The sequence below is a fragment of the Amblyraja radiata genome, chromosome 35, assembly GCF_010909765.2.
Source record: "Amblyraja radiata isolate CabotCenter1 chromosome 35, sAmbRad1.1.pri, whole genome shotgun sequence".
Classification (NCBI taxonomy): Eukaryota; Metazoa; Chordata; class Chondrichthyes; order Rajiformes; family Rajidae; genus Amblyraja; species Amblyraja radiata.
This window is the reverse complement of record NC_045990.1, coordinates 5,393,477-5,417,921: the sequence shown is the minus strand read 5'-3', so window position 1 is coordinate 5,417,921 and position 24,445 is coordinate 5,393,477. Positions and strand designations below refer to the sequence as shown.

The window sequence follows — 24,445 nt, the reverse complement described above, 5'->3', positions numbered from 1 at the left end:
TCCCTATCTTTTTTTCCTCCCACCCTGACTATAATTTGTTTCAATCAGCACACATATTTTTGACTAGATATTGCCTTGAGCTTCCTGCCTAACTGGGTCGTGCATTTGCTACTGTTTCCATTACTTTACATCCCAACGTTTGCTGAATGAAAGGAAGAATTTGTGGAGATTGAAACTCTCCTTCATAAATTAGTTTTAATTAGATTCTTTCTTCTGTGTTTGATTTAACGAAGTTTAGAGGTGGATGCTTCATTCAGTATTTTTCCCCCACGCCTTCTGCAGGTACAAGTTAATTGACCAGTTAACTGGCTAACGGTGCAAGTGAATACTATCAGAAAGCTATTGTTCTCTGGCGTGGTTAAGTGACCCCTCATGGCCATCTACCGGCTTTAGACCTTTTTTATTTTAAACTGCTGGCGGGACATCAACCGCCTCAACTTCTCCACTCCCCTTTCTCACTCTAACCTCTCCCCCCCCCCCCGAACGTACAGCCATCCACTCACCCCGCAACAACCCAGACTGGGTGATCAAACCTGCCGACAAGGGAGGTGCCGTGGTAGTCCAGGGCCCTATCCCCAAACTCTACCTCCGCTACATTGGTGCTACCTTCTGCACCCACACACAACTCACTGACTTCATCCATTTCCCCACTGACTTCCATCCGGAAATCAAATACACCTGGACCATTTCCCTACCATTTCTGGACCTCCTTCACTATCTCCATCAAGGCTCTCACCAGGGTTACTTATATACACCGTAACTCTGCTCTCGCTCCCCATCCTCCCCACTCGTAACAAGGGCAGAGTCCCCCTTGTCCTCACCTCCCACCCTATCAGCCGTCACATACAACAAATAATCCTCCGACATTTTCGCCACCTCCAATGGGATCCCACCACCGGCCACATCTTCCCATCTCTTCCCCTGTCTGCTTTCTGCAGAGACCGCTCCCTCCGTAACTCCCTGGTCAGTTCGTCCCTTCCCAGCCAAACCACCCCCTTTCCTGGCACTTTCCCTTGCAACCGCAGGAAATGCTACGCTTGTCGCTTTACCTCCCACCTTGACTCCATTCAAGGACCCAAGCAGTCTTTCCAGGTGCGGCAGAGGTTCACCTGCACCTCCTCCAACCTCATCTATTGCATCCGCTGCTCTAGGTGTCAGCTGCTCTACATCGGTGAGACCAAACGCAGGCTTGGCGATCGCTTCGCCCAACACCTCCGCTTGGTTCGCATTAACCAATCTGATCTCCCGGTGGCTCAGCACTTCAACTCCCCCTCCCATTCCGAATCCGACCTTTCTGTCCTGGGTCTCCATGGCCAGAGTGAGGGCCACTGTAAATTGGAGGAGCAGCACCTCATATTTCGCTTGGGCAGTTTGCACCCCAGCGGTGTGAACATTGACTTCTCTAATTTCAGGTCGTCCCTGCTTTCTCCTCCCCTTCTCAGCTCTCCCTCAGCCCACTGTCCCCGCCTCTTCCTTTCTTCTTCCTGCCCCCCCCCACCCTCACATCAGTCTGAAGAAGAGTCTCGACCCGAAACGTTGCCTATTCCTTTCGCTCCATAGATGCTGCCTCATCCGCTGAGTTTCTCTAGCATTTTTGTCTACGTTCTCTGGAGTGAGATTGAGTTAAGAGTCAAGAGTGTTTTATTGTCCCAGATAAAACAAGTAAGTAAGCAAGTAAGTTTATTGGCCAAGTATTCACATACAAGGAATTTGCCTTGGTGAACAATGAAAACAATGAAATTCTTACTTGCTGCAGTCCATCTGCTGCCAGACCTGTTGAATTCCTCCAGCACTTTTGTGTTTTACTCAAGATTCCAGCATCTGCAGTTCTTTGTGTCTCCCTCTCGCAGTAATACATTTACATTTAACCTTGCTTTAAAGGCCAATACATTAGCTCCATAACCTGTATTTTCAATTTGAAAAGTGGTTGTTATTAGCCAAGATGCAAAGAGCTACCAATACACAACCTTGTAATAAAATAAAAAACAGTTTTGACTGAAAAGAATGAAAAACGAGTCTCTGAATTCAATTATCCCGGGCTATTTTATTGCAGAACCATAGATAAATTTTCTGCAGGTGAATTTATGTTTCTTTAGTTCCAGGACACAGCTACAGAAGTTGATATGAAATGGAATTTAATATTGATTCATCTGTGATACTCTGATTTATTAGAATGCAATTTGATGGTTTCCCTTGAATCTTACTTTGACATCTTCTATAAAACACTTGTCATCTGATTCCTCTAACTGATTGTCTTTCACGGACTTAATTCTACTCTTATTTCCCAATTCCCTAGCATGAGGGTTTCGATCTAATCTTTCTGCTATGTCTTGCTTCATTGCTTTTCACATTAGCTGAGAGATAGTCACCCAGTTTATTTCCCCTCTTTTATTGAGACGTATTGTCCTCAATGCTCATCTTTATCTTTTGATTTGAGATCCAACTCTGCCTTGCAACTTGTGCTCTGGTTTCATAGTTCTAACGATGTAGGAGGTGATCATCTTATTTACGCAAGCTATCACAATGTTCCCAATGTTGGGCGAGTCCAGAACCGGGGCCACAGTCTTAGAATAAAGGGGAGGTCATTTAAGACTGAGGTGCGAAAAAACGTTTTCACCCAGAGAGTTGTGAATTTATGGAATTCCCTGCCACAGAGGGCATTGGAGGCCAAGTCACTGGATGGATTTAAGAGAGAGTTAGATAGAGCTCTAGGGGCTAGTGGAGTCAAAGGATATGGAGAGAAGGCAGGCACGGGTTATTGATAGGGGACGATCAGCCATGATCACAATGAATGGCGGTGCTGGCTCGAAGGGCCGAATGGCCTCCTCCTGCACCTAGTTTCTATGTTTCACACATCCCATCGCCCCACTTAATTTCTGGACTTTTTACAAAATCTGGCCATTCATTCATCAGGCGGAAGATACCGAGGCTTGAAAACACACACCACTGGACCCAGGAACAGCTTTTACCCCCTCTGTCATCAGGCTTCCAAATGGTCCTTCCACAAGTCAGGTACCAGTCTGATTCACCTTCCCCTATTGTGGACATTGGACTTTTTGTCCATGGAATTGGTGCCCTACGATGCTAAGAACTAGGACTAAGGACTTGGAGGCCACGTCAATGTTTAAGGCGGAGATCGACAGATTCTTGATCAGTACGGGTGGCAGGGGTTATGGGGAGAAGGCAGGAGAATGGGGTTGAGAGGGAAAGATAGATCAGCCATGATTGAATGGCGGAGTAGACTTAATAGGCCGATGGTCCTAATTCTGCTCCTAGAATAGTTGAACTATATTCTGCACTCTGTATCTGTACCTATTGCACTCGAGTTTGGGTTGATTGTGTTTATATATAATATCTGATTTGATTGGATAGCATGCAAAATAACACTTTACACTGAGCCTTGGTACACATGATAATAATAAACCTCGGCCTATTCTCTAGCCCATCAAGTCCCCTTTCCTCCATGTGGGAACATACAGCATCCATGACTTACCAACCAGAATGTATTTGAGACTTGGGAGTAAAGCGCGCAGATACGGGCTGCACGGTGGCGCAGCGGTAGAGTCGCTGCCTTACAGCGCCGGAGACACGGGTTCCATCCCGACTACGGGTGCTGTCTGTACGGAGTTTGTACGTTCTCCCCGTGACCTGCGTGGGTTTTCTCCGAGATCTTCGGTTTCCTCCCACCCTCCAAAGACGTACAAGTTTGTAGGTTAATTGGCTTGGTGTATGTGTAAATTGACCCTAGTGTGTGTAGGATAGTGTTAATGTGCGGGGATCGTTTGTCAGCGCAGATTCGGTGGACCGAAGGGCCTGTTTTCTGCGCTGTATTTCTAAATGAAACTAAACACAGATGACAAGACAGTCCCAAGATCACAATCAAAACCAGTCATCAAGCTATTAGATAGTAACAATCCCAAAATTATTCCTTGGTCTATGAATGTTCAAACTGGAAATGTTTACAATGAAGTTGTTGACTGGAGTAGATACTTTGATTAACAAAGCTCTTTCTTGTACAATAAATAATGCTCTGTTATGCAATTTGGAACATTGTATAGCTATAATGTATCTTACCCAGTCTTTCCAATTTAAGACATTTCTGCCTAATGAATTATTTTCCTGGAACATTTTCCCTCTCGTAAATCAAGTAACAGCCCAATTAAAAGAAAAAAAAGATTAAGCTACTTGTTGCTTGTTACAGAATGTGAATAATAAATCACAGTTTCTCTGTGAGAAGTATTTCTATTGAATTATTCTGAACCGTGATGAAGCTAGTTGAGTTGCTGCCTCAGCTCTAGAGTTTACAGCCCAGTGGTATGAATGTTGATTTCTTCAGGTGGTATCGGCATTCTCTCTCTATCCCTCCCCCACCCAAGTCGCACTAGTTTCTCGTTTTCACCCAACAAACCGCTGTCTGAAGAATGGCCTCGACCCAAAACGTAGCCTATTTCCTTCACTCCATAGATGCTGCCTCACCCGCTGAGTTTCTCCAGCATTTTTGTCTACCTGCTAATAATGGCCTGTTTATCAACAATACCTTTTTGCATATCTTTCATTCATTGTTCTTTATCTCTCCACATCACATCGTCTATGTATCACTTGTTTCCCTTATACATAACCTGCGTGGGTTTTCTCTGTGTGCCTAGGTTTCCTCCCACACTCCAAAGAAGTACAGGTTTGTAGGTTCATTAGCTTGGTGAACTTGTAAAATGTCCCCAGTGTGTATAGGATAGTATTAGTGTGTGCGGATTCGCTAATAGTCGGCGCGGACTCGGTGGGCCAAAGGTCCTGCTTCTCCTCTGTATCTCTAAACGAAACAAAACTGAACTCTTATCTGTCTCCACTTAATCCCTCATCCTCCATTCCCAGCATATCCATGTGCCTGTCCAGAAGTCTCTTAAATGTCACTATCATATCAGCCTCAAACACCACCCCCGACAACGCCTTCTGGATACTCACCACCACCTCTTGCGTACAAAATAAAACTTGCCCTGCACATCTCCAATATACTTTGCCCCTCTTACCTTAAAGCTCGAATTTCATTTTCCCACTTCAGGCAAAAAGGCTTTGACTGTCTACCCTCTCTATGCCTAGCATAATTTATGTACTTCTATTAGGTCTCCAGCATTTCAGAGAAAGCAACTCGATTCTGATCAACTTCTCCCTTTACCTTACAACCCAATGGTATGAACATTGAATTCTCCAACTTTAAGTAACAACCTCCCCCTCCCCCCCCCCTCTTCCCTCTTTTTCCTGTTTCTAAACCCTCCCACCACCTCAATGTGCACCCATTTCTCCCACAAACATGCCGCACTTTCTCCCCTCCCCCCCCCCCCCATTCTCTTCCAGTTATAGCCCTCCATTTGGCTTTATATTTCGCTCCTCTCCTTATCTGACATCCTTTTTGTCTCCGTTTTATCCACCCATCAGTTTAATGTTACTTTATTGACACACGCACCTAGGTACAGTGAAATATTTTGTTTCGCAGACACTCATAGAGCAGGTCTGAAGAAGGACCTCGACCCGAAACGTCACCCATTCCTTCTCTCCAGAGATGCTGCCTGTCCCGCTGAGTTACTCCAGCTTTTTGTGTCTATCTCCGATTTAAACCAGCATCTGTAGTTCCTTCCAACACAGAACATAAGAGTCGCCATGCTTCTGGCACCGACAGGAAGTTCATCGATGTCTTATCTGCCGCGTACAGCGGTGAACCAGGCCTGCCAACCCCCCTCCCCCCACCCCCTCATCATTATCGGCGGCTCCCTGCTCGATGCCCCCTTCGATTTTGGCCACCATCCTCACTCTTGGCAGCGCGGGTCCCTCTATGCTCTTGACTGGTCCACCTCAATCTCGAACCCCCCACCCATATCCACCTATCACTCGCCAAGCTTTGTCCCATTCCCACCTCTTTTCCTGCGTTCTTCCCACTACAACAACCAGTCTGAAGAAAGGTCCCGACCCAAAATGTCGCCTAACCATGCCCTCCCCAGGTGCTGCCTGACCCGCTGAGTTAATCTAGCATTTTATATTTTGCCCTATCATGCCTTTTGGATTTGAGGTGCATTTCTTTACATTGCATAACTCCCAACATTTACCATATAAATCTGTTGCTAACCCAAAACCATTAATTTCACCTGCTTCATTACATTACAATAACTTTAATTAAGGGATGGCAAGGATGAGTAAAGCAATCCTGGAATATCCAGAATTTAGCAAAACTCGGTTTGATTTATGAGTTCAATTTAATTGCATTCACAAGACCTAATATCACTGTGCGTTCAAAATGGTTTTGAAAGTGAATTAATACTTGCTGGCGAAAATGAATTAAGTTCCTTTTTCTTAATATGGTGCATAGATACTTTAGAACCTGGAATAAAATTGTCGCAAAGTCATTATTTTTATTTGAAGATTTTAACAAATTCACAATGTACATACAGTTCAGAGATTGGATTCTAATGTTTTGTCCATTATGGTAAATTACATTAATGCTTTTCTCTCCTCGGATGTGAAATCTCATTGTGGTGGGGGGCTCTATTAGAGAATCACACAGAGGCCATTCAGCCCATTAGTTTAGTTTAGTTTTGAGATAGTATGGTAATAGGCCTTCGGCCTGCCGAGTCCGCACCGACCAGCGATCCCCGCATATTAACACCATCCTACACACGAGGGCCAATTTACAATCTTTTTATTGAAGTTAATTAACTTACAAAGATGGACGTCTTTGGAGTGCGGGAGGAAACCGGAGATCCTGGAGAAAAGCCGCACAGGTCACGGGGAGAACGTACAAACTCCGTATAGACAGCACCCGTAGTCAGGATCGAACCCGGGTCTCTGGCGCTGTAAGGCAGCAACTCTGCTGCTGTGCCACCGTGCGGCCCTTACCACAAGGGTGGGACTATCCCATTAGTCGCACTTCCCATGGTACTCTGCTTTCTCCCTCTCTAATTGTGACGTTTGGCCAAATCTATATTTTCAAGACTAGGTGACCACTTGCACTAGTTCCACCAGGGTCAAATGAAACCCCTGGTTGCTAGCCAAGTCAATTCCCATATCAGCCTGCACGTGTTTGCCGTGTGAGGAAACCGGATCACCCGGAGAAAACCCACGCAGTCACGGGGAGAACGTACAAACTCCACACAGACAGCATCTGTAGTTGGGATCAAACCCGGGCCTCTGGCGCTGTAAGACAGCGTCTCTACCACTGTGGCACAGTCCCTGAGAGATGCCAGTTACTCCAGATATACAGAAAAAGCTGGAGTAACTCAGCGGGACAGACAGCATCTCTGGAGAGAAGGGATGGGTGACGTTTTGGGTCAAGACCCTTCTTCAGACACCAGTACTCTGAGTTACTCCAGTGTGTGCGTGTGTGTGCGTGCATGTGTGAGAATGCGTGTGGGTTTTTTTTTGGTGTAAATATGCAGTTTTTAGTGCCTCTGTTCAAAGATCCATTCTCATTCAGGAAGGATGAATTCATCTCTTGCTTCTAACTCCCGAGTAACGATCGATCTCGGGGAAGGCGCGGATGATTACAGAGGCACAGTCTGCTTGCTCAGCATACCAGGCACTTTTGGAGAAAAATCATCAATACCTGAATTATTATTATGCATCTGGGGTCCCCGGGGATGAGTCGAGTGCAGCATGATGGTTATTTGCAGAGTAACATAGGGACAGGCTTCATTTAAATGAGGCAGCTGGGAGATTAGTGATGGTATTTGCAGTGGGTTATATGCAGTGGCTGGAAGGCTTTGCAGAATCTCAATAATTGGAAATGAAAAGATTATATTATATTATTACAATAACAATCAGCCAGCGGTAATCCCTTAACTGTTTAAGAATACAGATCTGGCAGAACATAGAACACAGACTAGAGGCGCCGCATTGATGGCAGCCTCTGCCTGTTTTTTCTATATATTTTAAATTTTAGTCTGTATTAACAGTGTGTATTGGAGGTTTCTTTCGTTTTTCTATGTAGGGTAAGGGGGAAACCGTCTCCCTGTCACTTCCTGGCAAGGATGCGACTATTCTCCGAGTCCCGCCCTCTCCAAACCTCCCCCTCCGCGGCCTACCAACTGGATTGGCGCTGCCTTTCCTACCGGGGACCAGGCCAGAGCTTCAGCAGCGGCGGCGCAGCACTGCATTCATCGCGGAGCGAGCGGTACCTGACCTAGGATCGCCGTTTGAAGCTCTGGAATGTTGGGCCTGCTGCTTCAACATCGCGGAGCTGTGGTTCGTAGAGCTTCCAGCGCGGGCGGCGCTGACTCCAACATCGCAGAGTCCTGGGATCCCTTTGCTGAGGGCCGCCAGCGTGAATCTCCGCCCAGCGCGGCCTGTGGGCTTCGGGAGCCGTGGACTCCGGTGGGAAGTGGCCGATTCGGAACTCCAAGCCGCTGAGGATGTTCTCCCGTTCCGGTGTCGGAGTTCCGATCATCCCAGCGAGTGGGCCTGAACATCGGGCCGCCTGTATCGGCGACTGCGGAGGACTCGGGAGGCCCCGACCACGGGTGAACATCAAAGAACATCAGAGGAAGAGGACTGCACTTTGGTGCCTTCCCTCACAGTGGGATTCTGCTGTGTGAGGATGTTTTATGTTGGACTCTATCGTGTATTATTCGTATGGCTGTATGGTGACCACACATTTCACTATACCAATTGGTACATGTGACAAATATATGTATCTTGTATCTTGTACATGGATAGGATAGGTTAGGAGGGATGTGGACCAAGCTCAGGCAGGTGGGACTAGTGTAGCTGGGACATGTTGGCCGGTGTGGGCAAGTTGGGCCGAAGGGCCTGTCTCCACACTGGATCACTCTATGACCGTACAGCACAGGAACAGGCCCTTCGGCCCACAATGTCCATGCTGACCATAATGCCAAGATAAATAAATCCTCTGCCTGCACATCATAATCCATATCCCTCTGTTCCCTGTGTTTGTCTATCTAAAAGCCTCTTAAATGCTACTATCGTATCAGCCTCCACCACCACCACCCCAGCAGCTTCTGCATCTAAAGAACTGTCCTGACCCGCAATGGGTGGCACGGTGACCCATACAGTGCCAGAGACCCTGGTTCGATCCTGACCTCGGGTGTTGTCTGTGTGGAGTTTCTATGGTGCATTCTCCCTGTAACTGTGTGGGTTTCCCTCCGGGTGCTCCGGTTTCCTCCCACATCCCAAAGACGTGCAGGTTTGTAGGTTAATTGGCCTGCTGTAAATTGCCCCTAGAGTGCAGGGAGTGGATGAGCCAGTGGGATCATGTAGAACTTGTGTGAACGGGTGATCGATGGTTGGCACCGACTCGGTGGGCTAAAAGCCCGGTTTTCATGCCATACCTCTAAACTCCAAAGCAGCAAATGTGTATAAAACTAGTAATTCACAGAATAGACAGTATTATTCCTAAACCTCTAATGGTCATCTGTGATTAGTCCTGCCCCATTTCACCTCTGTCCCAGCTTTCTCCCCTCCACTACAATCAGTCTAAAGGTGGATACCAGCCCGATAGTCACCTATCCATGTGCTCCAGAGATAATAGACAATAGGTGCAGGAGTAGGCCATTCGGCCCTTTGAGCTAGCACCGCCATTCAATGTGATCATGCCTGACCCGCTGAGATTCTTCAACACTTTGTGCTGTTTTTTCGTAAACCTGCGCCTGCAGTTCCTCGTGTCCACAAGTATATTATTATCTGATTTCATCGGATAGAATCCAAACAAAAGCGATATAGAGTTGCTGCCTCACAGCGCCAAAGACCCGGGTTCGATCCTGGCTACGGGTGCTGCCTGTAGGGAGTTTGCACGTTCTCCCCGTGACCACGTGGGTTTTCTCCGAGATTTTCGGTTTCCTCCCACACTCCAATGACGAACAGTGTTGTAGGTTAATTGGCATGGTGTATGTGTAAATTGTCCCTAGTGTGTGTAGGGTAGTGTTAGTGTGCGGGGATCGCTGGTCAGCGCGGACTCTGGGCCAAAGGTCCTGTTTCCTCACTATATCTCTAAACTAAACTAAACTCTTTTACACCTCTACTTCGACAACAACATTTCTTACTTTAATTATGCTCTTTGTAATCTCATTATTCACAGTATTCCCTTTATCATGTATCTGTACACTGTAAATGGCTCGATTGTAATCATGTATTGTTTTTCCGATAACTGGTTAGCACACAACAAGAGCTGAGTCTGAGGAAGGGTTTCGGCCCGAAACGTTGCCTATTTCCTTCGCTCCATAGATGCTGCTGCACCCGCTGAGTTTCCCCAGCAATTTTGTGTACCTAAGAGCTTTTCACTGTCCACATGACAATACGCTGAACTCAAACTTAAATTTCCCACATTTTATTTTGTACAAATTACAAATTTGCTTCTGAAACTCGAGGGTTGAAGTGGTTTTTTATATTTACTCTGCTTTACATCGCTTCATAAATAGGACTATCTCATAAGATACCTGTATAGCAGTGTTAGTCCAGGGATCCATAGCCAGACATTTCAATGTCAGACTCATTCAGTGCAGGTCCACCTTGATATCACCAGTAAATGATGACTTTTACTAAGGCCGAGTGTGTTCAGTGGTTCAAAGGTTCGTGGAAATGGAGAAGTTCAGGCAGTAACTCAGCTGCACGTCTTTGGAGTGTGGGAGGAAACTGAAGATCTCAGAGAAAACCCACGCAGGTCACGGGGAGAACGTACAAGCCCCGTACAGACAGCACCCGTAGTCAGGATCGAACTCTGGTGTCTGGCGCTGTGAGGCAGTAACTCTACCGTTCCACCACTGTGCCGCCATTGTTAGACACGTGTTATAGAAAAGCCAAATCATTATCTTTTACCCAAGACAGTGTGCTCTTCGACCTCCTGGGTCACTGACTTGCACGTAAAAAGAAGCAAAGATTTATTTCATACGTTTCTATACCGTATTAATAAATACAGAAAAATCAAAATGTTCTATCTAAAGAATAATGACATTTTTATCCTCCAAGACTATATAGATGTACATGGCTCTGGGGTATCACAGAACCTAATTTTCATTGCTTTTAACACAAGGGGACAGAGGGCTAATATGTTTTGGATTGTTGAAGCATTGTAATTCTCTGGATGAAGACATCTGTGCTGGAGTCTCTCTGCTCTGCTGTAATATCATCGTTGAGTCTTCATAACCGAGCATTGGGCCAAGATACTTCAATAGCAGTAGTCTGAATAATCTTCTTCAACGTAGTTAGCAGGGAATAGGCCGACCTGAAAACAGAGAGAGAGGATGGAATTACTGAAACGCTACGCCGCTTGCAAATCCCAGTTCACAAGTCACCAAAAGACCCAAATCACTCAAGGCTTGGATAGAGCGGATGTGGAGAGGGTGTTTCCATTAGTGGGAGAGTCTAGGACCAGAGATCAAAGTCTTAGAATTAAAGGACGTTCTTTTAGGGACGAGAAGAGGAGAAATCTCTACGGTCAGAGGGTGGTGAATCTGTGGAATTCTTTGCCACAGAAGGTTGTGGAGGCCAAGTCAGTGGGTATTTTTAAGGCAGAGATAGATAGATTCTTGATTAGTACACATGTCAGGGGTTAAGTAAGTAAGTTTATTGGCCAAGTATTCACATACAAGGAATTTGCCTTGGTGCTCCGCCCACAAGTAACAACATTGACATACAGTGACAGTTACGAATGACTCAGAAAACACTAAACATTAATAATAATAATGGGGAGAAGGCAGGAGAATGGGGTTAGGATGGAGAGATAGATCAGCCATGATTGAATGGCGGAGTAGACTTGATGGGCCGAATGGCCTAATTCTACTCCTATCACTTATGATCTTATAACTCGCCTTCATCGTTCGGGACATTGAGAATAAGAGTCAGTAAGTCATAATAAATAGTCTTATTAGTCTTATTAGTTTAGGCTGCATTTGGAGCATTTGTGTGCAGTTCTGGTTGCCCCATTACAGGAGGGATGTGCAGGCTTTGGAGAGGAGGAAGGAACTGCAGATGCTGCTTTACACTGAAGATAGACACAGAGTGCTGGAGTAACTCAGCTGGACAGGCAGTGTCTCTGGACAAAAGGAATAGGTGACGTTTCAGGTCGAGACCCTTCTTCAGACTTGTCTCGACCCCCAATGTCACCCATTCCTTCTCTCAAGAGATGCTGCCTGTCCCACTGAGTCACGCCAGCACCCTGTGTCTATCTTCAATGGAAGGGAGGATGAAAGTTTTTTTTGGACTTTACCTGATTAGAGGAACTAATGTTGGAAAATGGTGCTGAGGTGAAGGGGCAGCCATGATCTTATTGAATGGTACAGCAGGCATGAAGGGCTGAAAGGCCTCCACCCTGCTTCTATTGAAGCTCAGACACGAATATACTCAATGGGGAAAACGTGTGGCGAATATTTGGAAAATGAGGAAAAGCTTTTTCACGCAGAGGGTTGTCTGTGGAATTCTCTGCCTCAGAAGGCAGTGGAGGCCAATTCTCTGGATGCTTTCAGGAGAGAATTGGATAGAACTCTTAAAGATAGCGGAGTCAGGGGATATGGGGAAAGGCAGGAATGGGGTACTGAGTGTGGATGATCACAGTGAACGGCGGTAAAGGCTTGAAGGGCCAAATGGCCTAGTCCTGCACCTATTGTCTATTGTCTACAACAAGGTGGGTTGTTTGTGGCTGTTTTTCATACAGACCTTTCCATACACCTCTCCCTTCCACCATCCGGGAGACGCCTTCTTATTAATAATCTTAACTACATCTCCTTCCTTCAGGCTCAGTTCCGTGCGATCCCTCGCTGAGAAGTCGTATCGAACCTTCGCTGTCCCGTAGCACTTCATGCTGGCTCCTGGCAAAACCAGAATTAAAATATCATAATAATAATAATAATACATTTTATTTATGGGCGCCTTTCAAGAGTCTCAAGGACACCTTACAAAAATTTAGCAGGTAGAGGAAAAACATGTAAGGGGAATGAAATAAATAGTAGAGACATGACTAGTACACAAAGTAAAGACAGAATTCAATTCAAAACACAATATGAGGCAATTAATGCACAGATGAAAAGGGAGGGGGACGTGGGGCTAAGGATAGGCAGAGGTGAAGAGATGGGTCTTGAGGCGGGACTGGAAGATGGTGAGGGACACGGAATTGCGGATCAGTTGGGGGAGGGAGTTCCAGAGCCTGGGAGCTGCCCTGGAGAAGGCTCTGTCCCCAAAACTGCGGAGGTTGGATTTGTGGATGGAGAGGAGACCGGCTGATGTGGATCTGAGGGACCGTGAGGGTTGGTAGGGGGAGAGGAGGTCAGGAGGTCAGTGAGATATGGGGGGGCCAGATGGTGGAGGGCTTTGTAGGTGAGGACCAGGATTTTGTAGGTGATCCGGTGGGAGATGGGAAGCCAGTGAAGTTGTTTGAGGACTGGAGTGATGTGATGCCAGGATTTGGTGTGGGTGATGAGTCGGGCGGCTGCGTTCTGGACCAGTTGGAGTCGGTTGATGTAGGTGGAGCTGATGCCAAGGAGAAGTGAGTTGCAATAGTCCAGTCGGGAGGAGATGAAGGCATGGATGAGTCTTTCAGCAGCGGGAGGTGTGAGAGAGGGTCTGAGTTTGGCGATGTTGCGGAGATGAAAGGAGGAGGTTTTAATGACATGGCGGATGTGAGGCTCAAGGGAGAGGGTGGAATCAAAGATCACGCCAAGGTTGCGGGCCTGGGGAGATGGGGAGACAGTGGTGCCGTCGATGGTGAGAGTGGGGTTATTGATTTTGCTGAGTGTGGCTTTGGAGCCTATGAGGAGGAATTCTGTCTTATCGCTGTTGAGTTTGAGGAAGTTATGTACTGTATTATTTGCTCACAGGGCAATAACATCCATAATTGCCATTGAGGTTCATGGAGTTTCAGAGATCGCCTCTGTGGTCAGGGCAGCATGGTGACAAAGTGGTAGAGTTGCTGCCTTACAGCGCCAGAGTTCCGGGTTCGATCCTGACTACGGTTGCTGTCTGTACAGAGTTTGTACGCAGGTTTTCTCCGAATGCTCCCGTTTCCTCCCACACTCCAAAGACATACAGGATTGTTGGTTAATTGGCTTCTAACTGGTTGTCCTCCAGGAAACTCACCTGATAATTTTGGGACCACCTTTTTCTCAGGATCCTTGAAAGGATTCTGTAATATTGTGTCCATCCCTTTAAAGCATTCTTTTAGAGAATTATGTTGGTAGAACTCCACCAAATCCTGCAATTAATAACAAACAATTGATTTAAGGCAACTAATCACTCTGTGGCACGGTGGCGCAGCGGTAGACCTGCTCACAGCATCAGACACCCAGGTTCAATCCTGACTATGGGAACTGTCTGTACGGAGTTTGCACGTTCTCCCTGTGTCCTACAAGGGTTTTCTCCGGCTGCTCAGTTTCCTCCCACACTCCCACACAGATTTAGAAACATAGAAACATAGAAATTAGGTGCAGGAGTAGGCCATTCGGCCCTTCGAGCCTGCACCGCCATTCAATATGATCATGGCTGATCATCCAACTCAGTATCCCGTACCTGCCTTCTCTCCATACCCTCTGATCCCCTTAGCCACAAGGGCCACATCTAACTCCCTCTTAAATATAGCCAATGAACTGTGGCCTCGACTACCCTCTGTGGCAGAGAGTTCCAGAGATTCACCACTCTCTGTGTGAAAAAAGTTCTTCTCATCTCGGTTTTAAAGGATTTCCCCCTTATCCTTAAGCTGTGACCCCTTGTCCTGGACTTCCCCAACATCGGGAGCAATCTTCCTGCATCTAGCCTGTCCAACCCCTTAAGAATTTTGTAAGTTTATATAAGATCCCCTCTCCATCTCCTAAATTCTAGAGAGTATAAACCAAGTCTATCCAGTCTTTCTTCATAAGACAGTCCTGACATCCCAGGAATCAGTCTGGTGAACCTTCTCTGCACTCCCTCTATGGCAATAATGTCCTTCCTCAGATTTGGAGATCAAAACTGTACGCAATACTCCAGGTGTGGTCTCACCAAGACCCTGTACAACTGCAGTAGAACCTCCCTGCTCTTATACTCAAATCCTTTTGCTATGAAAGCTAACATACCATTCGCTTTCTTCACTGCCTGCTGCACCTGCATGCCCATTTTCAATGACTGGTGTACCATGACACCCAGGTCTCGCTGCATCTCCCCTTTTTCTAGTCGGCCACCATTTAGATAATAGTTAGATTTGTAGGTTAAATGTTTAAGAAGGAACTGCAGATGCTGGAAAATCGAAGGTAGACAAAAATGCTGGAGAAACTTAGCGGGTGATGCAGCATCTATGGAGCGAAGGAAATAGGCAACGTTTCGGAAATAGGAAACCCTTCTTCAGACTGGTTTGTAGGTTCATTGGCTTTTTATCTCTAAAGTCTAAAGTTGCTAGTTTTTTAAAATTCCTTATTTATTTAATAGTGGGGGTTGAACGGAACTCTCCTGTCCTTAAGGTAAGGCCTCTCGTTAAGAATGTCCCACTCACTATTTCGAAGAGCATGTGTAGGAAGGAACTTCATAAGCTGGTGTACACTGAAGATAGACTCAAATAGATGGAGTAACTCAGCGGGACAGAGATGCTTTCTGAACAAGAAGAGCATATTTTTGGCCTACTGCTGCACCTATTGTCTATGTGTCTGTATATGATCTCTGGACACAGCTAACTGAAGTTCATGGGTAGACAAAAATGTTGGTGAAACTCAGCGGGTGCAGCAGCATCTATGGAGCGAAGGAAATAGGCAACGTTTCGGGCCAAAACCCTTCTTCAGATTTTCCAGCATCTGCAGTTCCTTCTTAATAACTGAAGTTCATACTCACCAGTAATGACTTGAAGGCTCTCTTCTCCGTTAAACGGAATAAATAATCTGTCGTTGTCACCTTGATGTGTTTCACTTCAACATTGTACCTGTCACAAAATGTCAGGATATGTTAGCAATCTGTTATCCAAAAATCTGCTGCATTTATTGTACGTGAAACCATTAAACATGCGTTAATTCAATTGCTTTCAGTTGTTCAAATACGATTTAAACTCTAGATAGACATAAAATGCTGGAGTAACTCAGTGGGACAGGCAGCAGCTCTGGAGAGAAGGAATGGGCGATGTTTCAGGTCGAGACCCTTCTTCATACTCTTAGGTACACAAAAATGCTGGAGGAACTCAGCGGGTGCAGCAGCAAACTATTTCTATTTCTTCAGGCATAGAATGACCCCGACACAAAACGCCATCTCTCCATGTTCTCCAGAGATGCTGCCTGATCCACTGAGTTAATCCAGCATTTTGTGACCCATCACATCCAACCTACATCCGAGACAGCACTCACACCCTTCAACTTTTTAATAACTTTCAGGCTCCCATTCACTCATCAAAAAGCAAGAGTCTGAAGAAGGGTTCCAACCCAAAACATCACCAATCCATGTTTTCCAGAGGTGCTGCCTGACCTACTGAGTTATTCCAGCACCTTGTGCCAAGAGAGAGTTAGATATAGGTCTTAGGGCTAATGGAATTGGCCCGTATCTCTAAACTAAATTATAAACACAGACAATAGGTGCAGGAGTAGGCCATTCGTCCCTTCGAGCCAGCACCGCCATTCAATATGATCATGGCTGATCATCTAAAATCACTTCCCTGTTCCTTGCTTTCTCCCCATATTCCTTGATTCCGTTAGCCCCTTAGAGTTCTATCTAATCTAAAGGCCCTGTCCTACTTTCCCGAGTCACGAACTCTCCCGAGTTTTCCCCTTGATTCGAACTCGGGGAATGTCGGTAGCGAGTCCGTAGGAATCCGTAGATATTTCGTAGCGGCTCGTAATGCCAGCTGTAGGTACTCGGGGCATCAGGTAAGTCGGGACGTTTTTTCAGCATGTTGAAAAATGTCCACGAGTTAAAAAAATAGCCCCGCGTACCTACGAACGGCTATTACCGTAATTCTCCGAGTTCGAATCAAGGGGAAAACTCAGGAGAGTTCGTGAATAACTCGATAAAGTGGGACAGGGGCTTGAAACAGTCCAGTGAATTGGCCTCCACTGCCTTCTGTGGCAGAGAATTCCACAGACTCAATATGAACTTAAATATGATTATGGCTGATCATCTAAAATCAGTAGCCCGTTCCTGCTTTCTCCCCATATTCCTTGATTCCGTTAACCCCTTATAGCTCTATCTAACTCTCCCTTGAAACCATCCAGTGAATTAGCCTCCACTGCCTTCTGTGGCAGAGGATTCCACAGATTCACAACTCTAAATTAAATGATGATTGACGGGGTTCATTACTTGATACTGATTGCAAACTCCCCGGCATCCTTCACTCGTTGCCGCACCAGGTAGGTCCCGTCCGAGCGGCCGTTCAGCATTGTTTCTGCCTGACACCGTTCCAATGGGCCGACATACCTACAGGACAGAAACCACAGGGTTAATGTGGACAAACCTCTGTTCTGCCCCATTGTGATGTAGGCTGAAAATCAGTTATAAATAACCACAGGAGCAGAATCAAGTCTACTCCGCTATTCAATCATGGCTGATCTATCTCTCCCTCTCAACACCATTCTCCTGCCTTCTCCTCATAACTCCAGACACCTGTACTAATCACGAACCTGCCAATCTCCGCCTTTAAAATATCCATTGACTTGGCCTCCACAGCCGTTTGTGGCAATGAGTTCCACAGATTCACCACCCTCTGGCTGAAGAAATTCCTCCTCATCTCCTTTCTAATGCCCCTGTCCCACTTAGGAAACCTAAACGGAAACCTCTGGAGACTTTGCGCCCCACCCAAGGTTTCTGTGCGGTTCCCGGAGGTTGCAGGTGGTTGCCGGAGGTTGCAGGTAGTGGAAGCAGGTAGGGAGACTGACAAAAACCTCCGGGAACCGCACGGAAACCTTGGGTGGGGCGCAAAGTCTCCAGAGGTTTCCGTTCAAGTTTCCTAAGTGGGCCAGGGGCATTAAGGTAACAACCTTTAATTCTGAGGCTATGGCCACTGGATCTATTCTAGACTCTCCCACTAGTGGAAACATTCTCTACACATCCACTTTATCCAGAACTTTCACTATTCTGCACGTTTCAGTGAGGTCCCACCTCATCCTTCTAAACTCCAGTGAGTGCAGGCCCAGTGCCGTCAAACGCTCATCATATGCTAACCCCATCATTCCTGGGATGATTCTTGTAAACCTCCTCTGGACCCTCACCAATGCCAGCACATCCTTCCTCCGATATGGTGCCTAGAACTGCTTACAATACACCAAAGACAGTCTGACCAGTGCCTTATAAATCCTTGGTATTACATCCCTGTTCTTATATTCTAATCCTCTATAAATAAATGCATTTTATATTGCATTTTATAACTAGTGTTTCACTACAATTTCCCAGTGCAACATTGCACACCACTAACGTAGCAATCCCAGAACAGTTTTATTCATTAAAATGTAATTAACTTACCAGGAATAGGAGGAATAGTCTTTCACAAGTGCCTGCAAAACACAAAGTACATTGAAAAATATGTAACTCTAAACTATGTCTCTAAACTAAACTAAACATGCGTACTACTTTTATTTTTTAAATACTTTTATCCAGATGGTTACTGATTTTCTTTGCTTTATAAAAAGTTTTCATGATCATATTGAATGGCCTACTCCTGCACCTATTTCCTATGTTTCTATGTTTCTTTGTTTAAAGAGATACAGCACGGAAAAAGGCCCTTCGGCCGGCTGAGTCCATGCAAATCATTGGTCACCTGATCTCAGTGGTTCGATGTTGTCCCACTTTCTCGTCCACTCCCTGTTCGGGGACATCTTCACAAGAGGCCAATGAACTTATGAGCCTGCAGGCCTTTGACAATAGACAATAGACAATAGGTGCAGGAGTAGGCCATTCGGCCCTTCGAGCCAGCACCGCCATTCAATGTGATCATGGCTGATCATCCCCAATCAGTATCCCGTTCCTGCCTTCTCCCCATATCCCCTGACTCCGCTATTTTTAAGAGCCCTATCTAGCTCTCTCTTGAAAGCATCCAGAGAACTGGCCTCCACCCCCTCTGAGACAGAGAATTCCACAGACTCACAACTCTCTGTGAGAAAAAGTGTTTCCTCATCTCCGTTCTAAATGGCTTACTCCTTATTCTTAAACTGTGGCCCCTGGTTCTGGACTTCCCCTTGGGAGATGGGAGTCACGGGGAGACTGTGCAAACTCCACACAGACAGCACCCGGGTCCCTGGCATTTCTTCAACAGTAATACACACAAACAAAGATCTCCTACTTACGCAAACAAAGGGTTTTACTTTGGTGCATGGAAAGCAACCAATGTCATTGGTGGATGTGCTTCTTCCCTGAAAGAAAGTGCATTGAGTAGCTTTAGTATCACCATTGAGGCTTTACAGAGAATTAACCTACAAACCTGTACGCCTTTGGAGTGTGGGGAGAAACTGGAGATCCCGGAGAAAACCCACGCAGGTCACGGGGAGAACGTACGAACTCCGCACAGACAGCACCTGCGTCAGGAACAATCCCCGGGTATCTGGCACTGTAAGGCAGCAACTCTACCGCTGCGCCACCGTGCTGCATTAGTGTAGAGGCGACATTAGTGTCATGTCCAGATTGACTCCTAGCGAGGTATCTGGGTTACTAAAATGTCCCCGGCAACATCCAGGAGAGATTGAGCCATGCTTACCTCCCACCACTGCTGATCCACTTCTGCTTTGGTGAGCTCAATGATATCGCCCATTTGCAGCTTCAGGGCTGGTCCAAAGGCCACTGGTGGTGGGGGCACCCCGTAATACTCCTGGCAAACCTCTGTCTTGGGCAGACCTGGGAAAGGTCAAGGAAAAAGGGAGCGGGAACAAAAGACTGTCGGTAATGGGATTTGTCCACTTTTATTCCAGTTACCATCTTCATCTACTCACACTCCAATATCATGGACACAACAGCCTGAAGAAGGGTCTCGACCCGAAACGTCACCCATTCCTTCTCTCCAGAGATGCTGCCTGTCCTGCTGAGTTACTCCAGCATTTTGTGTCTATCTTTGGTGTATCTGTAGTTCCTTCCTACTCATTTTGTCTAACCCAATCTAAACTAGACGATCATACAATCATATACTTTACTTTAGAGATACAGTGTTGAAACAGGCCATTCGGCCCACAGTCAGCACCTACTAGCGATCATCCTGTACACTAGCCTATACAGCCTGTGTAGAATATCTACTATGCTACACATTAGGGACAATTGACAATCTTTACTGAAACCAATTCACCTGCAAACCTGCACATCTTTGGAGGAAACCGGAACACCTGGGGAAAACCCACGTGGTCACAGGGAGAAGGTACAAACTCCGTACAGACAGCACCCGTAGTCAGGATTGAACCCCGGTCTCTGACACTGTGAGGCAGCATCTCTACCACTGCGCCATTGTGCTGGCCCTCAGCCAGAGTCTTCACAACCCCCCCGCACCTCCCCCCCCTTAGTACCTTTCGGCCAGTTTTATTTTGTTCATCACTGTGACTGACGTTACTCGAGATGGAATAAAAAACTGCCTGTATAAACGTCATTATTAACACTGACATCAAAGGTCAGTCCAAACAAAATACTTACTTCTTCCACGTGATCGGGTCGGGGTAGTTCGACTGATTTTACTCTGCAATAGGAAAATATGGTATAAAGCTGAGGGTGTGTGTCAATTTTAATTATTTCAAAAAACATTCCTATTTTGCCATATTTACTGGGCTGACCCTGTTTCTGGGCTTGGACTGAATTTCACCATTTACAGGTGCCCACCCCTAAATCAACCATTAACTGGTGCCCTCCCCTAAATCCACCATTTACAGGTGCTCACCCCTAAATCAACCATTTACAGGTGCTCACCCCTAAATCAACCATTTACAGGTGCCCATCCCTAAATCAACCATTTACAGGTGCCCACCCCTAAATCAACCATTAACTGGTGCCCACCCCTAAATCCACCATTTACAGGTGCCCTCCCCTAAATCCGTACTAGAATTAACTACTTAACCCGATTTTACAATTTTTGTTTCGAAATAATAAAGCAAATGAATAATTCGCAAGTACCTTAGTCAATGTCGAAGATCCTGAATCTGTGAATAAATTATAATCAGAATTAAGGTAGGAAATCTATTACAGAAATATTATTCAGCCAATCCTCAATACACTCCAATGCAATGACTGGCAATGACTGATGTTGATTGTGTGGTGTATAGACAGGTTCACCGTCCTATTAGGGTCTTTGTTCCTCACCCTGACCCCGCAATGTGTAACCTCCCAATGTGTGTGTGTGTGTGAGACCCCCAATGTGTGTGCGTTATCCACAATGTGCCTGTGTGTGTGGGCTCCAGTGTGTGTGTGAGACCACCATTGTGTGTGTGTGTGAGACCACCATTGTGTGTGTGTGTGTGGGACCCACAATGTGTGTGTGTTATCCACAATGTGCCTGTGTGTGTGTGCTCCAGTGTGTGTGTGAGACCACCATTGTGTGTGTGTGAGACCACCATTGTGTGTGTGGGACCCACAATGTGTGTGTGCTCCCCAATGTTGTCTGCTGGTCGGTGTGGGCAAGTTGGGCCGAAGGGCCTGTTTCCAGGCTGAGTGACTATACAACTCTCTGATTCTATGGGCACACACTAGCTCCCCATCAGTGCACTTGGCATCTTGAACCACCCTGATGCTGCACTCTCCCAGACTGACCCACACACACACACACATAGGCAGAGATGAATCACAGGGCTCACCTTGCTTACCACATGGAGGTACCCTTCCTAAGCATTCTTTATGGGCTGCAGACTTGCAGCGGGTACAACGGTAGCCCTGGAAAAAGGTGCCCCTGTAGAGTGGCAGAGAAGAGCACAATGAATGATTTGGGTTGGCTTTCCTTTGTATCAAATCTTGACCAGATCAACCAATCAAGGCGGCAGCGGGTGGAGATGCTGCCTTACAGCAGCAGAGACCCAGGTTCGATCCTGACTACGGGTGCTGGCTGTAAGGACCATATGGGTCTTAAGGTAGACACAAAATACTGGAGTAACTCAGTGGGGACAGGCAGCATCTCTGGAGAGAAGGAATGGGTGATGTTTCTGGTCGAGACCCTTCTTCAGAGTGAAGAGGTCTGGAAACTCGCTTAATATTTGCTTATCCCCAAATTTACTCTCCAAATAAATTTTCAGCTCCCGAGGCCGTGAGGTTTGGAAATCCCTCTATGAAATTCTCCCAAATTTTAGAGATGCTATGATTGATGGATTAAACCACCGATCACTCGATCACACGAGTGCGATGTTATTTCATCACCCATCACTCTCCAGAGATGCTGCCTCTCCCACTTTGTGTGTGTCTATCTGCAGTTCCTTCCTGCACGCTTCATATGGGTCTGATCTGAGATGCAGAGAGCTAACCTGTAGTTACAGTGATCTCCTGCAGGTGGCAGGCACGAGCTGTGGCATCGTCCACAGGAGTAAGTGAAGCACAAAAGGACTCAGAGTGCTGGAGTAACTCAGCGGGTCAGGCAGCATCTCTGGAGAACATGGATGGATGACAGCTTCTTGTGTCTATCTTTGGTGTAAACCTGCAGATCCTTCCTCCACACTAGTTCTGTTATTCCACTTTCTCATCCAATTCCTACACACCTGGGGAAATTTACAGAGGTTCCTAATTCATAAGATCATAAGGTCATAAGTGATGGGAGTAGAATTAGGCCATTCGGCCCATCAAGTCTACTCCAACATTCAATCATGGCTGATCTATCTCTCCCTCCTAACCCCATTCTCCTGCCCAATATATCCACTGTCTTTGCCTCCACAGCCTTCCGTGGCAAAGAATTCCACAGATTCACCACCAATTAACCTCCAAATCCGCACGTCTTTGGGATGTGGGAGGAACCCGGAGGAATCCCATGGAGTCACAGGGAGAACATTCAACTCCAGACAGTGCCCAAGGTCAGGATCGAACCACTCTCTCTAGCTCCATGAGACAATAGCAGTACCAGCTGCACCATTGCGCTGCCTTAGTGCCTTGAATGCTACCTTAAGGGCCTGTCCCATTTGGGCGTAATTTGCGTGTATTTTACGTGACATCATTTAAGCGTCACGACGCATAACGCGCGCATTGTGACGCGAACGTGATGCACGTGATCAGTGATGTGCGCCGCCCCAAGATTTTGGGTGGGGAGGGGAGTGGGGGGGTTCCCTACAATAAAATCACACACATACTAATTTCACTACTATTTTGGGTTCCCAAGTTACGGTACGCACTGTGCATATCAGAAAGGTCTCCTGCCTGCCTGCCTAATCTGGAGGCTATTTATCTGCTGAATTGTCACAATTTTTCTATAATTATGTCATGAATTGCTGCAGCAGCACCCACAGTGCGATATTTAAGGATTTACCAGAAAGATGCAAATATATCTTGGTTTCTTGAAAGATCACACATGTTTGTGCAAAGTCTACGCGAGAATCAGAGAATCATAGTTTCACTTCTGCCATTTCACCCCCAATGTCACTTGTGTAGGAAGGAACTGCAGATGCTGGTTTAAACCGAAGATAGACACAAAAAACTTGGAGTAAACTCAGCGGGACAGGCAGCATCTCTGGAGAGAAGGAAAGGGCGTCACTTATTATGGGGCCAAAAAATCTACTTCATCTGAGACCAAAATGTCTGTGACCAAAAAATCAACTTCAGGGCAGAAGTCAGACGTAATATCGAAACCAACGCGGAATTTCAGCACTTGCATTCAATACAGCTGCCACTAATGGCGGTGGAAATAGATGATAGCACCGTTTAGATGGACACATGGATATGCTGTGAATGGAGGGATATTTCATACGGCGAGCTGTTTTGGAAGCATGGAGCGATACAGCGTGGAAACAGGCCCTTCAGCCCAACTTGCCCAACTTGCATCTTAGTCTAGTTTAGTTTGGATGCGCTGGCATTGGAGAGGAGGTGTACGCGAATAATCCTACGGATAATTAGATTAATGTATGAGATGCATTTGATGGCTCTGGGCCTTTATGCTAGAATTGGTCATGCAACTAAACTCCAGTTTAGTTTAACCAACCTGATCTCCAGGTGGCTCAGCACTTCAACTCCCCCTCCCATTCCGAATCTGACCTTTCTGTCCCGAGCCTCCTCCATGGCCAGAGTGAGTCCCACCGCAAATTGGAGGAGCAGCACCTCATATTTCGCTTGGGTAGTTTACACCCCAGTGGTATGAACATTGACCTCCAATTTCAGGTAGTCCTTGCTTTCTCGCTCTTTCCCCTCCCCTTCCTTCACTCCACAGACGCTGCCTCACCCGCAGATTTTATCCAGCATTTTTGTCTACCTTTTTCCAGCATCTGCAGTTCTTTCTTAAACATCTAGTTAAGTTTAGTTTAGTTTAGTTTATTTTCATGTGTACCGAAGTACTATGTCTTACAAATTCCAAGGCAACTGAACCATTCTATCAACAACTAAGGGCAGCATGGTGGCATAGAAACATAGAAAATAGGTGCAGGAGTAGGCC

The 24,445-nt window shown here is 46.3% G+C and overlaps 1 protein-coding gene across 3 annotated transcripts in view; it reads right to left on the bottom strand.

Moving 5' to 3' along the window:
• Positions 1 to 10,302: 10,302 nt before the first annotated feature.
• The window catches only part of vav1 (vav guanine nucleotide exchange factor 1), a 63,426-nt gene continuing 49,283 nt past the window's right edge, over positions 10,303 to 24,445 (bottom strand). For 2 of the 3 annotated variants that reach the window (XM_033050909.1, XM_033050910.1), the window contains exons 17-27: positions 21,684 to 21,775; positions 21,007 to 21,032; positions 20,533 to 20,575; positions 19,616 to 19,752; positions 19,209 to 19,274; positions 18,388 to 18,419; positions 17,230 to 17,346; positions 15,781 to 15,868; positions 14,065 to 14,179; positions 12,649 to 12,800; positions 10,303 to 11,218 (exon numbers count right to left, since the gene is read on the bottom strand). In XM_033050909.1, coding sequence (XP_032906800.1) covers positions 11,162 to 11,218; positions 12,649 to 12,800; positions 14,065 to 14,179; positions 15,781 to 15,868; positions 17,230 to 17,346; positions 18,388 to 18,419; positions 19,209 to 19,274; positions 19,616 to 19,752; positions 20,533 to 20,575; positions 21,007 to 21,032; positions 21,684 to 21,775 — 925 coding nt within the window. In that variant the 3' untranslated portion in view covers positions 10,303 to 11,161. The remainder of the gene's footprint in view (positions 11,219 to 12,648; positions 12,801 to 14,064; positions 14,180 to 15,780; positions 15,869 to 17,229; positions 17,347 to 18,387; positions 18,420 to 19,208; positions 19,275 to 19,615; positions 19,753 to 20,532; positions 20,576 to 21,006; positions 21,033 to 21,683; positions 21,776 to 24,445) is intronic. The other variant, XM_033050911.1, reaches the window with a different exon arrangement.